Source organism: Haliotis asinina, chromosome 2, assembly GCF_037392515.1.
Source record: "Haliotis asinina isolate JCU_RB_2024 chromosome 2, JCU_Hal_asi_v2, whole genome shotgun sequence".
NCBI lineage: Eukaryota > Metazoa > Mollusca > Gastropoda > Lepetellida > Haliotidae > Haliotis > Haliotis asinina.
The window spans coordinates 26,133,595-26,157,294 of NC_090281.1; the positions used below are offsets into that span (position 1 = coordinate 26,133,595).

The 23,700-nt window shown below is 37.7% G+C and overlaps 2 protein-coding genes across 2 annotated transcripts in view; one reads left to right on the forward strand and one right to left on the reverse strand.

The window, feature by feature from the left end:
• The window catches only part of LOC137273488 (LIM domain transcription factor LMO4.1-like), a 235,968-nt gene that overhangs the window by 185,533 nt on the left and 26,735 nt on the right, over positions 1–23,700 (forward strand). The gene's annotated exons all lie outside the window — the stretch shown is intronic.
• LOC137273483 (tektin-like protein 1) lies at positions 1,002–22,076 on the reverse strand. Its single transcript, XM_067806191.1, has 6 exons — positions 21,546–22,076; positions 5,526–5,630; positions 4,815–5,189; positions 4,166–4,261; positions 3,226–3,339; positions 1,002–2,501 (listed from the first exon to the last, which is right to left on the reverse strand). The coding sequence occupies exons 1-6, from the start codon at positions 21,921–21,923 to the stop codon at positions 2,316–2,318; spliced, it is 1,254 nt and encodes a 417-aa protein (XP_067662292.1). The 5' UTR covers positions 21,924–22,076; the 3' UTR covers positions 1,002–2,315.

Genomic DNA, 23,700 nt, shown 5'->3' on the forward strand with positions numbered 1-23,700 from the left:
CTGTGAGATATCAATACTGGTAATTTAGCACACAAAGAGAAAGAAAGAAGCTTGTAAATAACACAGGATTATAAAATCAAAGGCTGGTACTGATGATCTAAGACAAGCAAATAAGAGGTTAAATAATTCATATATGTCAACATCAATGTTGACATGAAAACACAATTTATACGCTTCAAGGAAAGAGCTTCCAAAATCATTCATCAGATTTATCTCATGGTGAAATTCCTGCACTGGACACGTGTAGTGAGGAAGTTGTCTCCCTTTGCCTACCAGACTGAAAGGACCCAGTAGAGGGAGCACCTTAGACTAATAACTGGTCTCTGAAATGAACATACTTTACTGAATAAAAATTCAGAAAAAATAAAAAATAATATAATGAAATGGAGCCCTGAGACTTTCTTCCATTTTCCTGAAGCTAAGGAAATCTAGACTTGCTTCATTTTCTAGACTTGCATTTGCTTTCTTGGATATATTTGCTTCAGGGTCTGTACAACAGACAAGGAGCCCCTGCCATTTGGGGACGGGGGAGGCGGGGGCAGAGGGGCTAACTAGTTATGGCATCAGTGGAAGCTACTGCAATTTATTTATTATGTTACTGTTTAGAACTGCTCCTTGTTGCTATCAGCTAAAAAAACACAAATCTGTACATTATTTCACCCAGCATACAAAGTGAGATGAACGTTTCTGTCAGTCTGTAGTTCTCCAGCTGAATGCCAGTTTCCCAGTGCTAGCCCATCAAGATATCAGACAGTAGTTCAAAATTATTATACACTTAGTCATAATCAACATCACCACCGACATAAAGACACTTAAAGTCAACATGTTAATCTCAGGTCAAGTTCAAATACTGCAGGTGCTGTGGGTTTGCCTATCATGCCAGTGACTTGGGTTCTATTCCTATCAGTGGGTACAATGTGTGATACCCATTTCTGGAATCCCTTGGTGAAAGATTTTGTGCATTGACACTCATTCTTACATGAATCAAAACAATCAACAAGGATACAATTTTATAAGTCTTTATTAAAAGACCAGATTTGAGCAGCATTTAGATGTTTCTAATGAACGTTTTCATTGTAGTACAAAGGTAGCTCAATTTAAAAATAGGTAACCATGGTAACTCCGCATGTAAGTACACATAAATATTTCCACAGGCAAACACTGCATTCTAGTTAATGTTGGTAGAAAACTATAACAATATCACAGGTCAAAACAAAATACTGATAGAATAATCCATGACACAACTCCAGTTTTTAACAAAACAACTGAATGAAAGATTTATCTCTTCCAGTCATGATAAAAGCTTCAATAGTTTTATGTGTAAATCTTCTCTCTCACGAAAATGCCACTTTTTGAAATAAGTGACAATTAACTCCTTCAAAATCCAAAGTGGATTTATTTGAAATTGATGAGAGAAGATTCAGACATCTGAAACCCTAACTAATGATGGACGAGTCAGCATGTAAACAAACATTTGAACTGATAGCAGATTGTCATTACAGATGGAATTATACTTCTGTGAAATCCAAAAAGAAGAGTTATAAATCAACATAAACATTTCTCAAAGTAACAAAATAACAGAAAAGTTTCAAAAACAGATCTTGCTCTAATAAGTCTTATGATCTTCTAAACTGGAATGACTTTGATAACAAAATACTGACAACAATCAACAAAGTCAGTGGGTAAACACTTGTCACTGATTTAGATGTAAAGTTCGATACCTTTAGAAAAAAGATGTACAGATATACACAATATATTCACATTGAAAATTATTTACATTTGTATATTCTAATACTGCTTAAAACACACTCACTCCATTTGAAAGACGTCTGCTATATCACATAACACAAAATCGGACTGTCCAAGTATGTGATGAATATAACACCCATTAATACACAAATAATTACAATCATAACAATCCATTTCAGTTTTGTAACTATGCACAAGCTAGAAAATGTCATTATTTCACAAGCAAATAATTAATATATAGTTTTTATACCAAGCCTTTTGAAATGTTTGTATAAAAAATATTTCCATTCAACTAGAAGAAACACACAAAAAATAAATCGTACATTCATTGGAAACAGCTGCTGTTTGGGAGTTATCTCCCTTTAAACAGTTTTATCAAAAACAGCATGTTCTTAATACTTTCAGCAGTGAATACTTATGCCTGATGAATACTTTATAATACTGACAGTGTTAGGTGCAGCTGCTGTTGTGCATTCTGTAGCATTGATATGATATGGTGTAAATAATACTGTGGTGTGTTCAACAACTGAACACATTTTTCTATTTGAACCTTGTTCCTTTTGCAATTAGAAGGCAGACCCAAGGGTCCAACGATGGTCCCCACGACGCCGCCTCATGCGCATGATGCTGCTATCAATGTCTGCGGCTGCGCTCTTGCTGCGAATGTCATCACGGAGCTTGAGGTGGGAGAGACGGAGCAGGCCAATGTTCCGACTTGTGGCAGTGAGAGACTGGAGCAGGCCTTCTCCACCCTACAATTTATAAATATGAATTTTAATAATTGTCACCATCATATTCATCATAGACAGAGGTATTAGAAGAATTAAAATATAATAAAGTATGTACATGGATGGCATGAAAAATGATACAATATTTTTAGCTAAAGCACAGATTTAAAATTCAACACTTTACTTGGTATGTTTTCTTCATGTCTTTTTAGGATGGCTTGAATTATAGTACTAGATATCTGACAATGTACTCCATCTACGATGTTGATGATAATCATCTTTGGAACTATGCACAAGAATATCTAACAACGTATTGCATCTACCCTGTTGATGATAATCATCTTTGGAACTATGCACAAGAATATATGACAATGTATTCCATCTACCCAGTTGATGATAATCATATTCAGAACTATGTACCGCTACAAGAATATCTGACAATATCCTCCAACCTGTTTATGATGATCATCTTCAGAACTCTACATAAGAATATATGACAATCTACCCCTCCTGTCCTGTTCAGGCTGATCATCTTCTGAATTCTGTTCAAGAATATCTGACTATCTACCCGTCTTACCCCTTTTCAAGCTGATCATCTGCGGAGCCCTATACAAGAATATGTCATAATCTACCCCTACTACCCAGTTCATGATGATCATCTGCGGGAACTATGCACAAGAATATCTGATAATCTAAATTCCTATCCTGACAGTTGCATGTGAGGGTATCCTACAGTCTACCCACTTACCCTGATTATCTGTTGTGCTTCCGGGAGCTGTGTACCAGGATGACGCTGGAACACACGTACTAGAGGTCGATCGAGGCGTTCCCGTGTTGTTAAGTCAGCACTCATCACCGGACCCTGTGTTAACATAACATTTGTGATGTAGATCTCATAAATTTCAGCTGGATGGCTGTGATTAATACCCCTTGACAGAGAAGATATGCTGTTTTTAATGTGATGTAAGATTTTAGCATCAGTCATAACATGTCACTCTTTTGGGTACCGTTGGGTAGCCTAGTGGTTAAAGCATTTGCTCATCATGCTGATGACACTGATTCACTTCCCCATGTGGGTACAATGTGTGCAACTCATTTCTGCTGCTCGCCCTGATATTGCTGGAACATTGCTAAAAGAGACGTAAAATTAAACCCACTCACTCACCAACTCTTTTGGACAGGTGCTACATGATGTATTTGATTCTTTGTTGGACATAAGACAAGAAAGCAGTAGTATTAAAACTGACAAACAGAATGCCATCCCTACCATCACACAAATAACAAAGCTGACTCTGACAACAGGTATCAATGTGTTCATTTTTACAACCACACCAGGAAATAGGCTGTCATATCAAACAGTGAACCACTACAAATGTTAGCCTATGAATCCCCATCAGTATCAGGGATTCGTGATGTATCTCCTCATGCTGCTGATCAGACATCCAATCACCAGAACTAGGATCATTGGCCATTTGGTATTGAACAAAGTGTCTTTAGCTTTCAGTCATTACCAAGATAATCCCATATCAGATCAGATCAGAGCTTGTCATTATTACAGTCATTATGTTTTTAAATTTTGAACAAGGTGATGCTTAACTAATGCTCAAGTGTGTATAACTGAAGGCGCAGTTTGTGACAGATGAGTGTTTCACTGTATTAGTGATTCTTCGCAACAAAGGACAACCTACCAGAGAGTTTCCACGAGCTTTTTCTGTAGAGTCATACCAGCGCTGTGCTCGATGGATGGCATGGCGGTTTTCCCCAAGACCTACACCCAGGTGGTGCTGAAAACATCATTCAGTTATTGATTGATCATTCAATAAAATCCATTTTTAACATGAACTATAATGAAACTGCCGTTATCAGCATGAAATACATCTCCTGTCATACTAACAGTGTTGGTATTCAGCAATGGTCGGTCTCTTTTCCCAGAGTTAATTGTCTTTTACATTTTTACAAGCACCGCGTGTATAAAATTCACTACAGCTCTTTAGTTCAGTCAGACTCATTCTGTTTCACAATCCCCACTGAGACAATTGCATTCAACTCTTTCAGTCTTTGAAACTCATTCTGTTTTTTTTCATCAATGACACCCATGAAGATATGGGTCAGAATTGGTCTTCAGCAACCCATGCTTGTCGTAAGATCATGGTCAAGACTCCCTGACATAGTTGACACATGTCATCGTATACCAAATGCATAGGCTGATGTTTGTGATTTTGATGACTTCATTGTCTGGGCCAGGTTCAGGTATTTACAGACTGCTGCCATACAGCTGGAATATTGTTGAGTGCAGCATTAAACAACAAACAAACCAAATTATGATCATTAAATTACCTTGAGTGTTACTGTCTCTGCAACTTTCTGAGTAAGACCATCATTGACTGACTTGTGAGCAGCTTTTTGCAGCCTCTCTGCTCTGTCGATGGTGTCTCGGAGTTCTTGCCGAAGATAGCCAGACCGACATCGGGCTTCCATGGCATCGGCAAGGGCAATGTCGGCATCCGGTGTGTATGGTCCAATGGGATCAGCTTGACTAGCTCCAAGACGGGTAATGTCCAGACGAGACAGCCGGCCCTCTGTGGAGCTCTTGGTGCGACTATCTTGATTGGAGTTGGCGTTGTTAAAAGATAGTGCATGGCAAAGGAGATCCAACACACGTGACCGCTCCTGTAGTGTGGCAAACAGGTGCTTCCGGGCCTTATCAAGAGTCTGGAGCAAGAATAATGTTGATGACACATGAACATAGCAAAAATCAAATCAAGCATTAATTGGTCAGCACCATGCTCAGGCATCTCCACTCACCACTCATCACTCACTCACTCTCATTCATTAATCCCAAACATTACATATTAGAATCCCCCTCTGATGAAGCAAACTGAATGATGAATCAGACTGAAACATATGCATTCAACGAATAAACACACGTGTTCAGTGTCTGAATTAATGTCAGGAAGTTGAAGTATGTACATGCTCTTTTGCTAAAAATTGCTTAACCATGGAAACTCCCCAACGATGTAACCATCCCAGCACCAAGCCAACACTCACCTGCAGCTGTTCCTGCACAGATTTGAGTTGAGCCTCCAGTGTCTTCTTGTTGTTGAGAAGGTGAGCTCTCTCACCATTCAGCAAGTCATCAGCACCATCATGACCCTGGAACAAACAATAAGCCTCTCAGATATGGAAGTATGCTCTGTCGCTATTCAGCATTGTCTGTTATGCTGTGTGTCACCTTTTCTTAGATTGTGTACTTTTCACTCTGTTATCATGTTAATGTCATTATACTGAGTCATTATCTTGTGTGTGCATCTCTCTTATTTCATGTATGTCACATTGTCGGTTCAATAATTTGTGTCCCACTGTCTGTGATATTGTTTGTGTCACACTCTTATATTTTGTATGTGTATGTCTCACTGTCGATTGTTTGACACACTGTTATATCAAGTATATCACTGTCTGTTGTATTGTGCATAACACAGTTACATTGTATATACCCACACTGTTATATCATCGATGTATGTCCCACTGTCTGTTGTACTGTAACACTGAGTGTTATACCGAGTTATAATAATGTCCCACTATCTGTTGTATTGTGCATAGCACTGTTATATCAAGTATGTCCAACTTTTTTTCGCATTGAGTGTAACACTGTTATATTATGTATATCCCTCACTGTTATATCATGTATGTCTCACTATCTGCTGTACTGTGTGTAACACTGCTTTACTGTATATATATCCCTCACTGTTATATCATGCATGTCCCACTGTCTGTTGTATTGTAACATTGTAATATCATGCATGTCCCACTGTCTGTTGTATTGTGTGCAACACTGTTATATGTGTCCTATATATCCCACACTGTTATATCATGTATATCCCAGTGTCTGTCCAGGGTAGAATAGGTCTTCAACAACCCATGCTTGCCATAAAAGGTGACCATGCTTGTCGTAAGAGTGGGATCAGGTGGTAAAGTTTGCTGACTTTGTTGACACGTCATCGGATCCTAAGTGCGCACATCTGTTGACAACTGGATTGTCTGGACCAGACTCGAATATTTACAGACTGTTGCCATTTAGCTGGAATGTTGCTGAGTGTGGTGTAAAACTAAACTCACTCACTTGTGTGTAACGCTGTTACATCATGCATGTCCTGCTGTTTGTTACATTGTGTGTGTCACACATATTGTGTGTGTCACACTGTCTCTTGTACTGAGTGTGTCACTGTGTTGCATTGTGTGTCACAGTGTTTTATTATATGTGTCACACTGTTGTATTGTGTATGTCGCACTGTCACTCTGTCACTCTGTCACACTGTGTGTGTCCTACTGTCTGTTATATTGTGTGTCACTGTCTCTTGTGTTGTGCATGTCACACTGTCACAGTGTGTGTCACTGTCTGTGTGTCACACTGCCCTACCAGTAACCAAGAGGGTGTAGCTAACACTAGGAAATCATCAAGTACACGCAATCGGTTTTAGATACCCCTTGCCTGTGATTAGCTGAGAGAGCTGTCAACCTGGCACAGAACTGCTCATTAATTACTTGGTGCTCGGCATGAGTACGCCATTTATCACACCACTGATGACTGCTAATGGCGCTGATTACCACTCTGCTTCATACACTACACCCACAACATTGATTTGTAATTCCTGGTATGACACTCATCAAAATGCATCTATAAAAAATGGCAGTAGTACTGTTTTAGTCAACAACAATCAGGACTAGTGTGAGTGAATGTTGTTTCACACTGTCATAAGAAACAATGCAGTTACGTTAGGTGGCCAGAAAACAATAGAATCTGGATAAGCCTAACCAGTGTTTCACAGCATGGGCAACAAGCAATAATATTGGGGTATCAGGCAGTTTTTAGTCTTAAAAAATCTCCATAGTGTCAAATATACTTCTTTTTTCAAATGGATAATGATTAAGAAAAAAGTGTTCACAGTCACAAAACCATCAAACTTACATTTGTCTTTAACAAAATGACTGTACTATAACATGTTAATGGAAATTAGGGAGATGAAAACAACCAATGGATGTTAATAACCTTAGAACTGATTGTTCAAGCTATTCACTACCAAAAGTACACATAAAAATAAACGACCAGTTTATATCAATTTAAAAAATATCTAAAGGCAAAACGAAAGTCTAAAAGCTGTATCTGTTACGTACGAACAGCATCAATTTAGAGACCAGTTATTCATACATGTAGTTTAGTAAAGAACAATACTCATGGAGAGAAATAAGGGAAGAGATGGAAAGTCTGCCAGACTAACAATTCGTGGCGGAAATTTTAGTGAGACAACAAATATCCTCGAGTTTGCTGTTCAGGTGTATGGACCTACAGAACCATCATGGGCCTTGGGAGATATCTTTTTTGGTCCATAAGCTGATCAAAGTATGGGCATAACAAATCACATCCACTTGAGGCAAGTGAACACAATTTTGGAACAAGGGGACAAAGTAGGATAGGCTGAGATCTCTCAAAATTTCAGTTTTGAAATGTCTGCTACCATGTTTCTGTGTGTTCACTAGGGCAGGAAGCAAATATCCTACAAGCCCCCCTAGGACATGAAGCAAATATCCTACAAGTCCCCACTAGGACATGAAGGAAATGTACTACAAGTCCCCACTAGGACATGAAGAAAATGTATTACAAGTCCCCACTAGGACATGAAGGAAAAGTACTGCAGTCCCCACTAGGACATGAAGGAAAAGTACTACAAGTCCCCACCACGACATGAAGGAAATGTACTACAAGGACCTACTAGCAGATTAGGTAAATGTCCTACAAGGCCTCTGAAATGTCATTGTATACAGTGGTCTGAAAGTACAACTAGCAAGAGCTGCCCAATTATTGAAGACACACTGTAACCTATAAATATGGATCAATGGTAGATTTACTGCCTCCTGCCCTGTCAGGGGCCTTTACAGGACAAACATGCTATATATCTGTACATAACTAACACAAATATACCCTCTGATCTCTACTAGTACAGGGTGGATTGATTGTATGTCAATTATCTGTGTGCCCTGTATGAAACTACCCACAGGCCATAATGTCTAATTGAGCAGAAACCAGGTACAGGCGTGCTCTATGCTGACTGTAGGAGTGTTCTCGGTCACTTCAAATATGACTCCATTAGGTCTTAATGGAAGTCATAATGATATAATCACATGAATAACTGTCTAGTTTATATACTAAAAACTACATAAGAACCCTTACTTTTCAAACCGCCTCTTTACCTACTGCAAATAACTAGTTACGGAATGTTAGACTAACCTAATGTTAAAATATAGCTTGTCTTAAAAAAAAACAACTTTGAGTTTACAAACCTGAACTTGACCCCATTTTCAAAAGAACTAAATTGATCGTACTCACTAATATTCACACTAGTTAGTTGATCAATAAGAATTCTATTCAACTCATGCTTTGAACTAAGGGCAAAACTAATTTACTGTTAATATTGTGTTCATTATTTGCACAAAGGTTCTCCTATTTTTTATTCATGCTAGATCTGAATTCCAGAACTTCATCTAAGAATTCTATGTATCCTTTTTGCCTAGATAGAGTGATAGTGATGACAATAATGATGATGATGATGATGATGATGATGATGATGATGATGATGATGATGATCCATTTTTCCATTCACTTTCCGTTTTTCATGTAGCATAATTATTATATTCTCTAATATCTCTCTGTTATAAGGTGAGCTACAGTATAATGACCAATTCACATTAAGCTTTCCCAATCTCCACTGCAATCTTGCTGATACAAACACTAATGTTTATTCACACAACTTTAACATGCATTGTTGTAATCACAATGTATAAAAAATCTCATGTCAGAAAGGTTTCACAAATCCAACAAAACAACAAAGAAAAATGGTTTTGACAGATCACCTTGGCAAACCAAGATTAAGTTCTAACAACAAAAATATCCAATCACACAGGTAATCTCACGATGTAACTACACAGCGATATTAGTGTTGCTAACCTCCTCCACAACTTGCCCCACAATCTCGGTCCTTTACACAGCAGATTTATCGATACTTAATTACCCTTGGTAATAATGGCCACTGTTTGCTTCATATCAGTCCCGACTGCCTGAATTGGCAACTTATATCAGTGTACTGAGCATGGTAGCATTCACAGTTTATATTCAGAGATCTTGCTTTCACTACACCACGTCATGCTAACAATGAAATATTCAATACCATAAGCCATGTTATCACCCAACATGACATAATGCGACGAATATGTACTTCACATGGTTGAATACACAAAAGAATCCTAGGAAAAGAATCTGCAGAGTCATATTTTGTCAAACCATCTCAAAGCTAAAATGTCAAAAGGTTAAACTGAAAATTCAATTGAGTTCAATAATTTATGAGACAGTGTTTGTGAAACTGGTATGGAGGTAGAAATTCAATATGAAGGTTATGGCTTAAAAAAGAGTCAGAGTCAATTACTGATGAAATGAATGATCACTGAATTACAATAAATCTCCGCTGTAGACTAGACCTATGAAGGTACCGGTCCTGTTCAACCACTACATGAAGTCTGAAATACAAAACTGTGATATGTCAGATGTGAAATCTGTCATCAACAGTTTATCACATATCAAGAATATACAAGTTATTCTAAATGATCCTAACTGATGAAATACTGCCAATGCGGATCTGGTTTTACTTGTTCTATTCTACTTAATCTCTCTCACTAGTCACTAGGGCTGCAACGAATACACTATGTGGCGAATATGATATGTGTCACAAACATTGGGTAACGAATACGGATAGTTATTCACTACTATACTATTGTAGTTAAGTGATTGATGCACAATATGGAACCCCCATGTTGACTTAATTTCCTGTAGTACTAAACTTATGATCTGACATGACACTCAAATTTGGTATGTAGTGCAGTAATAGTTGTAGTCTACAGTATCATCCACTGCAAACTAACACGACTTGTACTACAGCAATGCAGGTACACATACCATTCTTGCATATCTCACTTTAATATGGGCTTAAGTAAAACGTGCTCAGATATAAAATTGTAAATATTCATTCATATTCGGTTCTCGTGACCACGAATAACAAACTGTATTCATGAAGGGCTATGGTTGAATTCACCGGATATGTGAGTATATCGTAACAGCCCTACTAGTCACACTATCTATACTGATTCTACAACATCAGTTAGACTTATATAATATACTTCTTTAAACTTGTTTTAGTCCTGGCTACATACTCACTTGTTTCACATAAATCAACCTATCCTGAAAATCATGCAACATGTTAAAACGTGTAAAAAGACAGCAATATCATAAGTAAAACAAAAATGTATAACTTTGTTATTTGTAAAACGAGCATTAAAGTCATCTTTTCCCTGCTAAGGGAGACGACTGTGAATGACTTTTGTGAGTGGACACAGTATTTGAAGGAGTTAGCAAGTTTAGTTTTTTGCTACACTCAGCAATATTCCAGCTATATGATGGGCACACAGTATTTGAAACAAGCATAACAATTATTTTATTTTGCAGTTTTGATATAACATTACTAAAATCTTGACACTTACCATCATTTTGTTTACCATATTAGTGATCTCAAATGGAACTTTATTACTTCATGTCTAGACTAAACAGTATTCTACTAGACATAGGCTTCATCAGTGCTAGTGGTTAAAGCAGCAGACTGTTCATGAGGAAAATATGAAGATTATAAGTACTATAACAAGAGGTTTGTGTGAATGGGTAATCAAAATATCCTTTGAACACAGGAGTTTATATGTTTCCAAAGGAGTGATGAACGCCCTCCTTCCCATGTACCCGTTACATATTGTGTACCAGCACTATCATTTCCCATAACACTTGTCTACCTGCATCAGTTCACTTGCACTCTACAGTTCCATCCCTTAGGGTAGGGACTTCCTCATAACTAATTTGTTACCTTTTTCCCCAAGAATCATAATTCACATTTATCAGTCCAGCCTCTTCTCTTCTTAAGGTATACTTAAAATGTGTTATAAATCCCACAGGAAACAACAGCAAGTTACAATTACTCATTTTCAAAGAAAATGATTTTCGAAGTTATGACACAACCCCCAATGTGATTTTTCAAAGGCATTATCAATTCATTAAAAAAAACAACACTGACACAGCTGGAAGGGAAACAAATGGTTTCCTTGCTGGCAAATGTCAGCAGAATCAATCATGTCATAACGCTCACTGAATCCTCAGAAACAACATACGGGCTGCAGATCCCTGTTATTGTGGCATAACCGTGGCGCAGCAGCAGAATTGATATTAGCTCAATATCCACCACAACATTCATCAGTTTAATGAAATGGCTGTCACCACTGCAATCAATGTCACTCTGAAACATGTACTTATTGATTTTACTGATTGGGTTCAAAGATATTTCAAGCTGAACTTCATGTCACTGGTTCCGTGCTAAAGGTTTATCGTAATAGTTGCGCTGAGAGAATTAATCAACATGCGGCTTCACGTTTACAAAAAGCCAGCAAATGCTTTGCTATGTATTCTACAGGTTAATTCACATTGATTAAATGGCAGAGGCAAACTGACTAACTTGGTCTCCGCTGACATAAACATTCTGTTGTTGCAGGCATTTATCAATATTGAACATAAATCTAGCGTGCTGTCAAACGACTGAAATATTCTCATCTATTTTCTCATGCAGCTACACTAGCGGTTCACTCCCCTGTGAAGTGGAGGATTGGGGTGGAATTGACCTTCAGCAACCCACCCATGGTTGCCGTAAGAGTGAGTGAGTAAGTTTAGTTTGCAGCTTGTATTAAGAGATGACTAAGGTGATTGGGCGGTCAAGTTTGCTAACTTGGTTGATGCATAATCATCGTATCTCAGTTGTGTAGATGGATGCTCATGCTGTTGATCACTGGATTGTCTTGTCCAAATTCTAATATGTACCATCATACAGTTGGAATATTGCAGAGTCTGGTGTTAAACAACAAACAAACAAACAAACAAAGAAATGAAACACTCCCAGGCCCTGTGAGGATGTAGGCTACAGAATATTCCTATGACTATCACCACTTTTAGCAATATTCCAGCAGCTACACAGTAAAGGACCCCTGATATGGGCATCACACATTGCACTCATGTGGGGAATCAAACCTGGGTCTTCAGTGTGATCTAGCAAACACTTTAACCACTAGGCTGCTATCCCGACTGTCATAAGAGGCATCTAACAGGTCAGATGGTCAGGGTCTGACATGCTTCATGAATGTGATTGTATCCCTGCTAAGTAGATTGATGCTCATGATATCAGTCACTGGGTTGTCAGATTCAAATGAATATAGTTCCAGACTGCCACGATAGAGCCAAAATATTGCTAAGTGTTAAACCAAAAGAGAAAAAGAGAGAAGCACTTTGGTTGCTGTAGCATGGGTGCTTACACACTGCTAGGACTCAGAATAATGGTAGATTTGGTACTGTTATTCTAACCAGTCTCAGACAAGTAGGCTTTAATAATTTTAACCCATGTCAGTTGACGGTTAGACTCCATGTTTAAGTTTGATGTCACTTTTAAATCCAACAGTGGAGTCTACTCGGTGTTTATTGACTGGGTAGCCATTGTTCTGTACACAGGCCGATGATCAACACCATGACAACACCATGTTCCTAGTACAAGCTTCTTCCTCAGGACAGTAGATTCAACTATGCATGTCACTTGCTAAGCTATGCCATACACTTCTAGTCCTTCAATATAGATTTTACATAACACAAAATAGAAAATAATAACCATATCAATTAATTGATGAAAAAATATCATTTATTTTAGTCCTATTCAACTGCATTCTAATGCATTCAAAACAAGAAATAGTGATAATGTGACTGACAGAAGAAATATGAAAGAATACCTATGACCAGATATGTCCTGCAAATAGGCACTGACGGGTTGCCAAGTGGTTAAAGCGCTTACTTATCACGCATTGGTTCCTTGATCTATTCTGACAAGATACATTGGCTGAAACCTGTAGTGTCCCTCACTGTTATGAGTAAAAGAATAGTGTCCCTCACTGTTATGAGTAAAAGAATAGTGTCCCTCACTGTTAGGAGTAAAAGAACAGTGTCCCTCACTTTTATGAGTAAAAGAACAGTGTCCCTCACTGTTATGACTGAAAGAATAGTGTCCCCCACTGTTATGAGTGAAAGAATAGTGTCCCTCACTGTTATGAGTAAAAGAACAGTGTCCCTCACTGTTAGGAGTAAAAGAATAGTATCCCTCACTGTTATGACTGAAAGAATAGTGTCCCTCACTGTTATGAGTAAAAGAACAGTGTCCCTCACTGTTAGGAGTAAAAGAACAGTGTCCCTCACTTTTATGAGTAAAAGAACAGTGTCCCTCACTGTTAGGAGTGAAAGAACACTGTGTCCTTCACTGTTATGAGTAAAAGAACAGTGTCCCTCACTGTTAGGAGTAAAAGAATAGTATCCCTCACTGTTATGAGTAAAAGAATAGTGTCCCTCACTGTTATGAGTAAAAGAACAGTGTCCCTCACTTTTATGAGTAAAAGAACAGTGTCCCTCACTGTTAGGAGTGAAAGAACAGTGTCCTTCACTGTTATGAGTAAAAGAACAGTGTCCCTCACTGTTAGGAGTAAAAGAATAGTATCCCTCACTGTTATGAGTAAAAGAATAGTGTCCCTCACTGTTATGAGTAAAAGAATAGTGTCCCTCACTGTTATGAGTAAAAGAACAGTGTCCCTCACTGTTATGAGTGAAAGAATAGTGTCCCTCACTGTTATGAGTAAAAGAATACTGATAAAACAAAGTATAATCCATGTTGTTCACTGATATCCAAGGGGCAGAGGGTAGACCGGTGGGCCAAACAGTTCCTCGTGCAAATAAAGTCTGGGTTCGATACCCCACATGAATACAAAGTTTGAAGCTGATGTTCCCCTCAGTGATATTGCCTGAATATTGCTGAAAGTGGTATACAACCATACTCACTTCATCACTAATAACGAGCAGATCATGTAGGTCATGCCTAGGCCTCCGCTTTTGAAATAGCACCCTTAAGTCACTTTTCAATAAAGCAGACTCCTTGACATTGCAAAGCCTACTGTTGAATGTGAGGTGTGAATGGCCTCCAAGCAATGGCCAGAATGGGGTCTCTACCAACAGTCTCAACCTATGAAGGTCACTGATTACAAGTGAGGAGTATATCTGTCAACCTTCAGCCCCCCTTGACCGAAATGCGGGAGGGTAGATGTCATCTGGGGTCAGTGTGTTGTGGATTGGCCCGGAGAATACTGATGACAAAGTTTCCTCAGTATTCTGTTCTATGGGAGATATATACACATAATGGTCTTGTACACGCTGTATTGAACTAACTGGTCTGTGACACCAATATGCTTTCTGTTGGACTTATGTGTAGGTTCTATGCTACAAGCAGGTGCTCGAACATATTCCTTGCACTTTGCAGATGCACTGAGGAATTTTCATGGGAATAGTACAAGTTCTGAGCAGCTCAAAGATGTTCTGTGGGACTTGGACATTTCCCATGGAAAAGTACATCTACTGAACAGCTCAATAGATGTTCTGAAGAACCAGTACGTATTCTGTTCTATGGGACCAGTGCAAATTTCCATGGGACTGGTTCATGTTCATAGATGTTCTGTGCATTCAGAGATGTTCCTTGGTACTGTAAATCATGAAATTAATATAAGCATTTTATTAATGTGAAAAATGTGTCTGTATTCTTCTCATAATGTAATAATGCAGCATTTCAGTCTGACCATGTCTACTGTTGACAACTGAAGACAGAAAACATAACAATACATAATATAACAGCAATTTATACATCTCTCATGAAACTAACTGACAAATGAGCACTTATTTCCATAACATTAATCATCGGCAAATAACTACATACATAACAATTGTGGAAGTGTTGTCACTACACATTACACCAATACAGGTCTTCATTACAGGTATCTCAAGTCACATGTAATTATCACTGGTTAAAATCACTAGTCACGTGATCAAAAATGGCAGCATAATCAAACCATTATCAGCTCATTTCTATTCATTGCTTTACAAGCTCAATTCAGGTTATTTGATAAATAACAAGTGTGAAAATTAAATGAACATCAAAGATTCAGGGGTCACATTTCATGGCCAACACAGATCCCTGAGCTCACATTAATTTCATTACATACTTTAGACTAGAGCCTTGCACTTGCATTAAATTCGTGACACATTAATTTCATGATTTACAGCATTAGTACATGTTTCATGTTCTACAGCTCGTAGATGTTCTTTGGGACTAGTACATTTTTCATGGGACTAGTACATGTTCTGTACAGCTCATAGATGTTCTAAAGGACTAGTACATTTTCCATGGGACTGTAACATATTCTGTACAGCTCCTAGGTGTTCTACAGTCTGAGGATCAGTACATTTTCCATGGGACTAGTACATTTTCTGTACAGCTTATACATGTTCTGTTGAGCTCCTAGATGTTCTGTTGGACTAGTACATCTTCCATACAGCAAGCAGATGATCTGTGAGACTAGTGCAATTCCAAATTCTGTTAAACTGGTTATACTATGAAATTACCATGGTTAGTGCAGCAAGTTTTTGATAAACTTTGAAACAAGCCTATGTACCTCACAGATAGCACACTTAAAAATTTCTAACTCACAAAGAGGAAATAGAGACACTGTAACAATCTACGTCTCACACTCAATGAGCCAGCAAGTGATCCAAACACTGATTCACCTACCAACAATATTGGGTCACAACATGTGTACACTTGCTAATATATTTTGGAACACAACAAAACCCCTATCGTTGAAAGAGTTCAGTGTACGTCCCCTCCTCCTACCACAGCTTGGCGGTGATAGTTCCTGACTGTGTGTACATACCAGGAGATTTGGAACACATCCACCCCACAATCTCCACCCCTCGTGTAGTCAGTGAAAGTGGTACTCAAGACCATCCATTGTCCACAGGAGAACATGTTGCCACCAACATACTGTCAATAAGGTACTAACGTGGGGAGACTTAGGTATATCAGTTTCTACTGATCTTAAACATAAACAGTAGTCTGTTGGTTCTCACACTTCAAACGTATGGCACAAAAACCTTTCTTCCTCAGACAGAGGTCTTACTCTTCATAATTATCTCCCCAAGACATTTACTATCCATGGTTAAGAAGTAGAATGAATGTTAAGCAAAACATTGTAAATAAAATGGCAAATGATCGAAAATTCAATTTTAATAATTGTTCAGTAAAATAATCGCAAATACAAGTAAAACGAGCAAATATTCAAGTTAAGTAATTATTAAGTATAATAATATTAAATATAAAGTAAAATGAGCAAACAATGAATTTCAAAAATGTTTGAGAAAAAGAACTTAAAAGAAAAGTAAAATGAACAAACATCCAATTTTAATATTCCATCACCCGGATTTCCTCAAATTTCATATTCGTAAGACAGTTTCACTCAACAGATATGTTGTTACCGATCTATTATTTCAAACAACAATTAAATATTTACAATATTTTGTGTATGTGTGGATAAGACAGCCAATTATGAACGGGATTATATACCCAATTATGATCATTGCTATGGTGACGCCCACACAACATGATCAATTATGTAAGAGTATCTCTAGCTTTGTGTAAGCATGGTAAGATATAGACAGAATGGACATCCTAACCCTCCCATGAGATGAACAAATCAATACATAGTGCTATACGCCAACTTGAGACAACGGAACCTTTACTGTAATAATGCCACGGTTGTTTCCTTAACAATGAAGATCAATACAACGTTGCAATCCAGAGTGTGAGACCTCATTCACATGGCCTGGTTCCGCCTGGGATTACTGAATTATAAACGATACATCTGTTTTTCAAAATAAAAATCCATTTCTTTTTCAACACAATCATCCTAAGGGGCCATGTATCGGCAGTAGGGTGGCAGGTATTGAGTACGACAATAGCGAGAATAAGACCCATACCTATAAACAGCGTATGGTGAAGTGAGGGTTGACTTTATAACTTCTGAGTACAAAGTTGGGTTAACACGGACCATTTCATTTCAATACCCAGCATTTACTTTACAACTCACAATAATTCTGACAACTGCTCACAGCATGTGTCTACTCTTCCATTTGAAAAGATATCATCAAATAGTATTTTGTAAAGCAATGGGTACCTGACTGGGAGTCATAAACTTGAGGTGGTATTGTGGCCATACAGACTTCAGCCTATACACAGAGACTTCACTTGCTAGGGTCTTTTCAGCTCTGTAAGTTACACTGGGAATAAGTCCCTTAGTCTGTGACAGATAATTGGTTCTTTACATCCTTTTAGTACAGTTTATCATTATCATATGGAATATCATTCCCTAAGTGTATAGACTGAACCATATTTTACTGCACTTGGACTTCAGTGTTGAGTTGATAAAGTTATAAACAACATATTCATATTTTTAAAAAGAAAAACACTCACATTATTCAGTTAACTGCTGGATCACAGGTCCATGTGCTGATTCTCATCAACATTTGTGTGTGAGTGAGTGAGAATGGTTCTATGCCGCTTTTAGCAATATTCCCGCAAGATCAGGGGACACCAGAAATGGGCTTCACAGACTGTACACATGTTGGAGATGGAAACTGATGCAAAGAAAAGTATGACCCAAGATATAGAATATGTATTGCCATACTGACGTGTCCACTGTTCTAGTGTTTAAACTTAACTTTCAATTTGTTATCATTTTAAAGAATCTCATGTTCATATGAATTAGTGTTACTGACACAATTCAAGCCATCATGCATGATTTAGTTTGTCAAATTTGTTTTCAGAAAGAAAATGCAAAACAAAGACATGTCTTTCACATAAGCCAGCAGACTGTTAACATAACAACCAATCAGTAACAACTTATTAACTGTGGTAACTGCAGCAACAGGGGACATCTAATACATTACCTCACTGCTCCAGTAAACAGCTTATATCCCTTTATCTAGCCATGTAATGATGTAACATAAGCCTTGAATAAATCCCAATATAATAGACTTTGGTACAATGTATTAACGATTCAGTGCTGGTTGGCACTTTTCAGAGGCAGAAGACTTGAATACACCCTTACTGATAGTCATAACAGGATTTAATGTTGTAAAGGTAGTTGCCATGCAGATAATACTGTCAAAGACATATAAACATTGATACATGTATATTCTGGTATGATCAGTTTTTGCTTGGATGAGACACATGTACTCATAAAATACAAATATTTGAACAGATATATTATGGTACCTAAATGTTGACAGGGTAAATATCATCTTAATTTATCAAAACATTTAATATGAAAGTTTATGAATCTAAAGTCTTTATCAATCATTCCAAAGTTCCGAGAGTGACCATGATACTTTGCGGTGACATCACATCTTTTGGCTCGCCTCACTGGCATGCTATTTACATCCAGTCAACCATAACATGTACTGAGATCGAATTTTCTGATAGTCAATTATCAACACTAAGTGGACAATCTATCAGTAAGGTGTTTGACAGCACGAAATCCTTTTTAAAAATTTTATTTTGTAGTAGTGAGTTGCGTGCTAGTGATCTCTATTTCATACTGATAGTCCTCTCAAATTTCATCAAAATCAATTCTTATAGCATCATTCTGAGCATTTTGTCACTGCAATGGTAGTGGGACGGTGCTTGTTCACAAATAAGCAGCGACTGAAGTGCGAAAACATGATTCAAAATGGCCAAGCGGAACTACATGTCAAGCCAGACATGTGACAGTACAATACTCATCTGTCTTGAAAATATATCTGTCATAAATAACACACATGTTTATTTAATTCTTCTAACCAGGCTCAAGGCCATCTTAAAAATTGTTTCTGCTGTGAGAATATCAAACAAATTTTGATTTGTCTAAAGTATGCAGAGTATATAACTGAATGTTTAATGGTATCAGCACAATCATTGTTTCATGTTATTTCAAACACTTCTCATAAAACTCAAAATCAACATTACTTTAAGCCTGGAAAAACATCAAATGTATCGGTGAATACATATCCAGCATCAGGGACACCTATGTCAAATATATACTACTCATGAAAATGTAAGAAACTTTCAATTTTTTTCATGACTGTCCCTAATCTGTTTATGGATCGCTAGTATTGTCGCACACAGCTTTTAATCATAAGTATTCCTTCACTTATTTTGAGTAAGATAGTATGCCCAGCTATTCTGAATAAGTGATAAAGGTATACAGAGGTTTTTCTGTAACACATAACTGCCTGCTAATACCTAGCCAATGAGGAAAATATTAGGTGTTTGATCACTCACCTAAATGATCAGCTTAATTGTACAAGTTTTATCTTTGCATAGACAGAGCTTATTTTCTAGTTGACTGCCTGTATGTATTATCATTGTTTGATCCAGTGCTGATACATTAGCTGTTTTGCCTGTGAAACAGTACTACAGTCAGGGTTAATGGTCAGTGATAAACTCTGATGCTTTCACTTGTCAGCAAAATAATCATTCAGTATCTTCATGACCAACACATACATGAGTACATCAGTGAATAAGTCTTAGGGCGCAAATCAATTCCTCTGCAGTTTGAGCTTCATTTGTTTGCAGATTGCAAAGAAATAATTTCTTGCACTGTTAAATGGTCATTTACATCAGTGAGTGAGTGATTTTAGTTGTACGCCACACCCAGGAACATTCCAGGTATATGGCAGCTGACTGTAAATAATCATGTCTACACCAGACAATCCAGTGATCAACAGCATGAGCATTGATTTACACAACTGGGATAGTTGACCCTAACAAGAAGCATGGGATGCTGAAGATTCCTGTTTTTCTCATTTCCTTGTCCTATGTATTGAAATGAATGAACAAACATGAAATATAATAAAGATATAAACAAACTTGAACATGAGATCATCAGAAATTAGTAAATTGGATTAAAAATAGAAACGTTTGAAAACTAGGAATATTAGCATTTTCATAGATTTATTAATTGTCGTTTAACAAAAAAGCAAGTATGCATGGTTATGAAACCTGAAGAATATTATTGTTTAACTAGTATTAAATCTTAAATTTCTTTTTATACCACTGTCAGGGAACTGGACCCTTATCTGTCAATCTCCAACTGGAATATTTCCCAAGGTTAATATCAATTTCTATTCAATAAAAGATATTTATCAAAACATGAAAAACAGTCTGTGTGCTACTGAATGACTTCAGTCTTATGTCCAGTAAACAGCTCATAAAAAACTTGCATGTTATGAGCTGACAGATATAAGAAACTGGGATTTTACATGGTTCTGGTCATGTTCAGTAGCTGATGTTGTATTCTGCATATCACTATCTTGGTTGGCATGTACACTTGCTGAACCAAGATTATCAAGTCAATTATTCAAGAGCATCTGCTATCCAAGTTGGTTCCTGAATAGTTAATGAACAAATTTGCCACTAGATCAGTCATGGCTGTAGTTGATCTCTATATTGAGACCTATGACTTCTAAACAGGTTGTGGAATTATGAAACAAGGCGCATATGGAACTTGTCTGTGATAACACTTACTGATAACTTCTTTACCCATATTGTTTCTGTGTTATAAATTCTCATTGGTAACAACCTACCCTGACCCTAGCAAAACTAACCATATGGATCAAGCAGACACAAGGAGATCGGTGAAGCAACACTAAAAAATATCTTCTTGAGATGATTCTACTATTAAAATACTAATTTTTGGCTGGCAATTCCATTATACACCCAAACCCTACATGTGTCTGGAATGTGTTAATGACTATACATACATACTACACATGACAGAAATATTTTTTTTACAGAATATTTTTAAAGAATCTGTAACAAATACATGGTTAAAATGATGTACATTTTATGTAGATGAATACTAACAACCATTGGTAAATTGTGAATAAAGAGGCAATAAAGTGTGGTTTTATTGTATATTTCTGTATTGCCAATTCTTATGTATGTGAAACATTCTTTTGTTTGTATTTAAATCTGTTTTTCTCACCTTTTCTCTTGGGGGTCTTGACATTCTGACATCATTACTGTCTTTATTCAACTTCAGATCTTTCCTTGTGTGTTCAAGGGCTTTTTCCAGTGATTCTTTTCCTCTTGTTAAGGATTTTATTTCTTCATTTGTTTCCAACAAACTTTCTCTCAGCTTTGCTACAACAGCCCTCACATCTCGCGTATATCTTCTGATTTCTTCATTACTCAACTGAGCAACTGTGTCTCTCAAGTGTGGCAGTGGATCAAAAGCTCTGCCAATATCACAACTTTTATCACTTTTCTGAACTATGTTTTGAGACAGTTTTATACCTTTCAAAGTTGAATTCCTCCACGACTCTGGGCCGATCATTGTGGAAGTAGCAACTTTAGTAGCCATCCTTCTGCAAAAGACTGGCCGCGGAGGATGGACACAATCGCTGACAAACCACTGTGTGTAAATAAGTACTGAAGCACAGCCGTGTTTTATTACTTAGGCGTCACTTTCCATGCAGCGTCGTCCTGGGCAACGAGTCTGTGTGGATCGAAAACACGAACCCGTAGCGTAGCGAAACAGGAAACCGTATTGCGGAATACGGAGTGGGATTATTATTGTTGTAATGTTTGCGATCATCACGGAAAGAATACAGGTTTAAGAAAAAGAAAAGCAGTGAATAAACCAAACTGTCTCCAAAGACTGTCTTTTTGGTCAGTTGGAAAACGTCAGCACAATTTGTACAAGTTGTTAAACTTTCGTACTATTTGTTGCCATGGATTATGCATGTGCAGTAAATTTATCATCTTGACAATACTATGAACTTTATCTTTCAAATGTATTGTTTCTAAATATTAATATGTAATTGAAATACGTTTGAAATATTGAATTAAAAAAACATTCTATTCGATATAACTTTCGCTGTAGTTTGCCTGTTGTTATCAATAAGGTGAAATGTGTTTTTAGTTTTCGCACACGTTAAGACAATCCGTCTTTTGTAATTTAAACTGAGATTACAGAAGGGGTTTGATAACATCAAGTTGAAATCATTTGATAGCTCGATGTTTTGGCCTTTTGTCAGTAAATTATACGATATATTAGAAATTAAAGTTGTAAACTAAAGTTGAAATAATATTCTATAAATTTACCGTATCGATTTTATTGGTTGTTAAACTACTCTGACCGTACGGCAAAGACGGATTATTTGTCACTGGTGGATTAAAGTTGCATGCAAAACATTCCGACTGATAGCAGTGATACACAAATGAAATCCATCGAGATCGGATTCAGTCGGATTACCTGAATGCTATATTGTCGGCCTATAATCAGTGAGAGATTATCTGATTACTCAGTACTACAGTCTTAATTACACAGTCATGCACACACACATACACACCCACGCGGGTACACACACGCGCACACGCACACGCACGCGCACACGCACACGCACACGCACACGCACACGCACACGCACACTGGGGGCGGGATAGATAGTCCTGTACAAATCCGGTAGGATTCTATGTTTCATTCAGTTGAGATTGCAGAGAGTGACAGAGTTTGGTTTTGCACTGACATATTATTTCAGTTACAACTTTGCCGGCAAGCTGCTGTGGAGAGATTCATTACTAACACCATAAATTAGGGGAACACAATGTACTTACATAGCAAGAACAAGAAGTCACGATGAACCAGGGATGATAAACTTCAACGTCATCAGGGAGACCCAGGCAGCCATAGCCCAGACATCTTGCTAGGAGAATCCGTCACTGTTCATACAGTCACTAGCACTTCCATTCACTGGCCTCAATTACTGGGAGTTGGTGAAAACCTCATACTGGCAATCAATGGTTTGTAAGTGAGGGAGTTTAGTTTTACGCCACATTCAGCAATATTCCAGCTAAATGACGGTAGTCTGCGAGTAATCGTGTCTGGACCAGACAATCCAGTGATCAACAGCATGAGCATCAATTTGCGCAACTGGGAACTGGTGACATGTCAACCATATCAGCGAGCGTGACCAGCCTATCGCATTTGTCGCCTGTTATGACAATCGTGGGTTCCTGAAGGCCACTTCTAACTGACTGCATATTAATGAAGGGTGGTGGGAGCTTAGTGGTTAAAGTGTTCGTATGTCACGCCGAAGACCCGGGTTCGATTTCCCACATGGGTAGAATGTGAAGCC